At 50.8% G+C, this 6425-nt stretch overlaps 1 protein-coding gene across 1 annotated transcript; it reads left to right on the forward strand.

Moving 5' to 3' along the window:
* Positions 1–219: 219 nt before the first annotated feature.
* LOC123452118 (cationic amino acid transporter 1) lies at positions 220–4501 on the forward strand. The gene is made up of 2 exons (XM_045128702.1): positions 220–996; positions 2739–4501. Exons 1-2 carry the CDS (start codon positions 585–587, stop codon positions 4112–4114), a joined length of 1788 nt encoding a protein of 595 aa, XP_044984637.1. The 5' UTR covers positions 220–584; the 3' UTR covers positions 4115–4501.
* Positions 4502–6425: the final 1924 nt, after the last annotated feature.

Consider the following 6425-nt stretch of genomic DNA (forward strand, 5'->3'; position numbering starts at 1 on the left):
AACGATATGTGGTCCAATCATGCGCGGGAGATGGGTTGACTCGATTAGCTGTCTCGTTCGGATGGGCAAATAATCATTGGTGATCGCGTGTGCTTCCAATTCGGATGGGAGTACGTAGTAGAAATCAATCAACAAACTACCGAACGGTGAGCTGATCAGGGGCGTTCCGGCCAGCCGGCGTGGTCACCATCCTGGAGCACGCCGGTGCCGACGCAGCTTCTGGAAGAAGAAGAATTGCTTCAGAAACAAAAACATCGTAAGCACGGTGAGTATCTGCTTGGTGAAATTCATGTCCCTATCTTGTGGTCTATTCACAGAGCGCCGGCCGCATTCAGCCGAAGAAAATGAAGAGATCATCGTAGTTGGCATCTCACTGCCAGCTTAAAAACCCACCCACATCCCAGCAGCAGCACGAGCCCCCGGACAATTCTTAAAACCCCGCGCGCACCACGCGCCCTGACCACTCTCTCCCTCCCATCCCCGCTCCACGACGACAACCAAGCGGACACCACGAGGGCGCCCGCCCAGAGCCAGACAAACCAGCCCACGCACAAGAGCCGATCCAGGAAGAACCGTCAACGGCCATGGCGGTGGGCGCCGAGGCCGGCGGCGGCGTGCGGCGGCGCGGGTGCACGTGCGGCAAGGCGGACTTCTTCCCGGAGGAGTCGTTCTCGAGCTGGGCGGCGTACGGGCGCGCGCTCCGGAGCACGGGGCCGCGGCTGGCGGACCGGCTCACGTCGCGCTCCCTGGAGGCCACGGAGCTGCACGAGGTGCGCGCGCGGAGCGGCGCCGACATGAAGCGGGACCTCACCTGGTGGGACCTCGCCTGGTTCGGCGTGGGCGCCGTCATCGGCGCCGGCATCTTCGTGCTCACCGGCCAGGAGGCCAAGGAGGTGGCCGGCCCCGCCGTCGTCGTCTCCTACGTCGTCTCCGGCGTCTCCGCCATGCTCTCCGTCTTCTGCTACACCGAGTTCGCCGTCGAGATACCCGTCGCAGGTACGTACCGGCCTGCACATAGGTGCTATCGACGTACGTGCTTATATTTGTTTGCACAAGGAGTGGTTTCGGTTACAAACTTATTTGTTTACAGAGGAAGTAGTTTTTTAGTGAATTAGCCTAGGTTGATGGATAAGAAGTCACGTTACAAATTGGGAAAGATTCTCTGTCACTGCTCAGGAAGTCCAAGCATGATGAAGCAGCCCCGTAAATTAGAAAAATTCTGACCAACACGGCATACAATTATACTTATTCTAGGCCATTTTGGCATTGTGTGTGCCGACATAGTAACTTCACACAGAAGAATACAAAGAAGTATCCTTGATATATATGCATACATGACTGGCCAATTATTTTCCCATCTACTCCATCCCTTCCTAAATATTATAAAATCTTTTAAGGATTTTACTACGGATTATATATAAAACAAAATAAAAATATATATTCTATAACATGTTTATATAAATCTATGTGTAGTTCTTAGGAACGGAAGGAGTACTTGCCAAATGAACCAACGAAGGAAGAGTATGCTTGATCTAATCTGCACATATCACATATGGACCGACCTGTCGTTCACTTTGAAGCTTGAAATATGGCCAACATGTCACGGCCAGTACAATGTGACACGATGTATACTAGTCTTCACATACAGTCACCGGTCAAAGGTCATATATGTGGCATTCCTTTTCTCCGCGATGCTATCCAGTTGAACTGTTGACTCGAGAGTGAGACTGGTTCACATGGATCCTTAACCTCGCACGCTTCAATAAGTTCTCATTTTTATTTTTATTCCTTTTAAAATGAACGGTGTTTAAAAAATATCATCGTTTGTCAATTCTCCTTGGACTTTGGGTGATAGTTCACACCTCGCCTCACCAAACTAGTCTCAAGTGAGAAATCCAGTACGTACCACTGTTCTTGGGTCAAAGTACTCCGCTTTCTCGTGACGAAAATTCCCTTCATTGACCAGATATTAACAGTGTATGGTGACAGCCTGACAGGGTTGTGATTGACGTCTGGGTTTTTTTCTTATTTTTTAAAGACATCCATTGAGTGACATATTAGTTCAAGCAATCAAAAAAACAATAGCATGAACTTACTTGTACATAGGTATTTTATTAACCGGCTTTATGTGGTGCTAGTACTTTGTCAACTAACCAAATTGACAAATTATTCAGTTCTAGTATATCTGATTTTCTAGAGAATTATGGCGCTCCATGTGAAGATAAAAACTCATTTGACCAGCATAAAATAAAAATAGTACGTTCGATGAAATTCTTGTGAAGGATTGGCTTCGATCAATCCTGGCGAACAACATCATCCCTACGGACCCTATCTCTATCCCTACTAAGGCCTGGTACAATGCTTATTTAAGCATCGATGCTTATTCGTATACGATAGACACTTAATTTTATACCTTTCTTATAGAAATAAACATCGATGCACATCGAATGCTTGAGAAAAGTCTGGCTTATTCTTTTAAGCACCTTCCCTAAACACTTTGCATTATACAAGGCCTATATGATACTCAGTCACCTTAATTTACTTACTTTCTCTGAATGAATTTTACTTTTCATCCCACTATAAGGTAAATCATGGGTAAGATTTGATAATTTTTTACGTACACAACCGTATTAACATGGACGAGTAATTATAAATTAACATACTAGGATATAATATTCGGTTGTAACGCATGGGCATTGTCCTAGTTAATAAAAAAAATGAAAGCGTTGCATTTGCAGGCGGTTCGTTCGCGTACCTACGGGTGGAGCTGGGCGACTTCATGGCGTTCGTGGCGGCGGGCAACATCCTGCTGGAGTACTGCATCGGCGGCGCGGCGGTGGCGCGCGCTTGGACCTCCTACTTCGCCACGCTGCTCAACCACCAGCCCAGCGACTTCCGCATCCACGCCTCCGCCCTCTACGCCGACTACTCCGAGCTGGACCCCATCGCCGTCGTGGTGATCACGCTCATCTGCGCCTTCGCCGTGCTCAGTACCAAGGGCTCCTCCCGCTTCAACTACCTCCTCTCCATCGTCCACATCGCCGTCATCGCCTTCATCATCGTCGCCGGACTCACCAAGGCCGACACCGCCAACATGCGCGACTTCACGCCCTTCGGAGCCCGCGGCATCTTCGCCGCCTCGGCGGTGCTCTTCTTCGCCTACATCGGCTTCGACGCCGTCAGCACCATGGCCGAGGAGACCAAGAACCCCGCGCGCGACATCCCCATCGGCCTCGTAGGGTCCATGGCCATCACCACCGCGCTCTACTGCGTGCTCGCCATCACGCTCTGCCTCATGCAGCCCTACGGCGACATCGACAAGGACGCGCCCTTCTCCGTCGCCTTCTCCGCCAGGGGCATGAACTGGGCCAAGTACATCGTCGCCTTCGGCGCGCTCAAGGGGATGACCACCGTGCTGCTCGTCAGCGCCGTGGGCCAGGCGCGCTACCTCACGCACATCGCCCGCACGCACATGATGCCGCCGTGGCTCGCGCAGGTGCACCCCAAGACCGGCACGCCGGTCAACGCCACCGTCATCATGCTCTTTGCCACGGCCGTCATCGCCTTCTTCACCGACCTCGGCATCCTCTCCAACCTCCTCTCCATCTCCACGCTCTTCATCTTCATGCTCGTCGCCGTCGCGCTGCTCGTTCGACGGTACTACGTCACCGGTGAGACGACCGCCGCAAACCGCAACAAGCTAGTGGCCTGCATCGTCGCCATCCTCGCGACGTCCGCGGCGACGGCGACGTGCTGGGGTCTGAACGTCGACGGGTGGGTGCCTTACGCGGTGACGGTGCCGGCGTGGCTCGTGTCGACGGTGTGCCTGTGGGCGTTGGTGCCGCAGGCGAGGGCGCCCAAGCTGTGGGGGGCGCCGCTGGTGCCGTGGCTGCCGTCGGCATCCATCGCCATCAACATCTTCCTACTGGGCTCCATCGACGCCAAGTCGTTCGAGCGGTTCGGGATATGGAGCGCGGCGCTGCTCGTCTACTACCTCTTCGTCGGCCTGCACGCCTCTTATGACGAGGCCAAGGCGATCGCCGCGGAGGCCCACGCCAGCAAGGTGGAGGACGGGGACGCTAGGGAGATGGCGCCGCCGACCAATGGCAAGTGATATCATCAGCGTGCGGCGCGGCCCGATACATAACATAAGACGTGAAATTGTGAATCCTAGTGTGATTGTATAGTGCAGTGTGTGAGTACGTATGATATGCACCATCGGCCAAAACTGTGTGTCAGTATGATATGCACCATCGGCCAAAACTTACTCGCGTACTTGTGGCAGCAACCAGGTCACAAGTTATGTCAGGATTGTTGAACCTCTTCAGGATCAATAGCATGATCTTGAGCCACAAAATACTTAGGAGATAGAATTACCTTGATCAGCAGGTGCTGGCATCTCCTTCTTTTAGTCCTGCACCAGCACCGGCTTGATCTAGTGGTTGTGTACTGCCCTTCCCGGTGTTTCAGTGCTTGGCTTGATCAGTAGCCTTGTTTTTGAGTTCTTGAGAGAAAGAGAGAGTGAAATCGATAGCTGAGATCAGCAGCTAATAGCAGCCGTATCTGCTTTTCTCTCCTCCCTCTTTCTTTTATAAAGGCACTGCACACCAGGGGAACAGACACCTGGTTGGAGAGGAGCTGTCCCTGATCAGGGCAGCTCAGCTGGTAGCTATGTTGGCTTTCGAACGTTCGTATGCAGTTGTACAGGCGTGCCTACGCAATTCTTGCTTCGACTGGCTACTTGACGGAACTTGCGTAACTAGCGACACGAACAAAACTGATCGATGGATTTGATGGCTAAAGGCCCGTGTCGAGCCTTTGCTTTGTATTGCTTTTCGTTTTTCTGGTGTTACAATCAACACCCATAGGGTGTCTTTTATACACGTCCACAAGGGACTATGAAAATAGACTAGGACTAGGAATCCTAATACTACTAGGATTCGGTTTGGTTTTCTTTCCTAATCCTAAAGAAACAACATGATTAACTTCTACATTCACCTCCTTAATCTTGTTGCTTGACTTCACTTCTTGCACTCCGACTTTCCTCCTCATCTCGATGAACTTCTGTCGACCGAGGGACTTGGTGAAAATATCGGCAAGTTGGTCTTTCGTGTTCACATGTTGAACCTCGATCAACCCTTCTTCAATGCACTCCCGGATATGGTGGAACCGGGTATCTATGTGCTTGCTCCTTTCGTGATGAACCGGATTTTTGCACAACGAGATTGCAGCTTGGTTATCGATCTTCAGTGACACCTTCTGCACCTCCCGCTTTGCAATAATAGCTAGGAGTCTTCTCAGACACACTGCTTGACAAGCCGCCGTGCTTGCCGCTATGTATTCTGCCTCGCATGAAGACAGTGCCACCACCTTTTGCTTTTGAGAATTCCAGCTAATCGGATTCGGGCCAAGGTAGAAAACCATGCCCGTTGTGCTCTTTCGGTCATCAACATCGCCTGCCATGTCACTATCTGAATATCCACGAAGGATCAATCCTTCCTTTCCCTTTCTGTATGTGCAACCAAGATTAATGGTGCCTTTCACATAGCGCAAGATTTGATTGACCGCGCTCATGTGCTCGGTTGTCGGATTCTCCATGAAACGACTCACGATCCCGACTGAATAAGCCAAGTCAGGTCGGGTATGCACCAAATATCTTAGGCTGCCCACAACGCTTCGATACATTGTGGTGTCCACCGGCGGATTTGAGCTACGCTTGCTCAACTTGTGACGTTGGTCCATTGGAACTTGTGTCGCGTAGCAATCTGACATGCCACACTTGTCCAATAACTTGACCGCATAAGCCGATTGACATAGGGAAATCTCTCCGGAACTTTGCTTCACTTCGATGCCCAAGTAATAGCTGAGTAATCCCAGATCACTCATGCTAAACTTGTTCTTCATTTGCGCCTTGAAACGTTCAATTTCTTGTACGCTATCTCCGGTGATAATCAGATCGTCGACATAAACTCCAACTAGCAGGTTTGAGCCTTTGGAGTTCTTTGTATAGAGTGCATGCTCGAGGGGACATCTCTTGAACCCGAGCGAGACCAGACTTCGGTCTAACTTTGAGTTCCAAGCTCTTGGCGCTTGCTTCAACCCATAAAGTGCCTTCTTGAGCTTGTAAACTTTCTCTTCTTCGCCTTTCTTCTCGTAGCCGAGGGGTTGTTCCACGTACACTTCTTTTGTGAGATCGCCGTTGAGGAAAGCGGATTTAACATCCATATGACGAACCTTCCAATCCTCTTGTGCTGCCAAAGCTAGGAGCACTCTCACCGTCTCGATTCGAGCAACCGGTGCAAACACCTCATCATAGTCAACTCCTTGACGTTGAACGTAGCCCTTTGCAACGAGTCTTGCCTTGTACTTCACAATGGCACCCTCCGTGTCCTTCTTTAACTTGTAAACCCACTTCAAACCTATCG

The sequence above is a fragment of the Hordeum vulgare genome, chromosome 5H (assembly GCF_904849725.1).
Source record: "Hordeum vulgare subsp. vulgare chromosome 5H, MorexV3_pseudomolecules_assembly, whole genome shotgun sequence".
Taxonomy (NCBI): domain Eukaryota; kingdom Viridiplantae; phylum Streptophyta; class Magnoliopsida; order Poales; family Poaceae; genus Hordeum; species Hordeum vulgare.

Excerpts from the sequence above, each read along its gene's own strand:
- LOC123452118 (XM_045128702.1), top strand. The coding sequence starts at position 585 with ATGGCGGTGGGCGCCGAGGCCGGCGGCGGCGTGCGGCGGCGCGGGTGC. Across the intron at positions 997-2,738 it reads CGTCGAGATACCCGTCGCAG|GCGGTTCGTTCGCGTACCTA; the intron begins GTACGTACCGGC and ends TTGCATTTGCAG.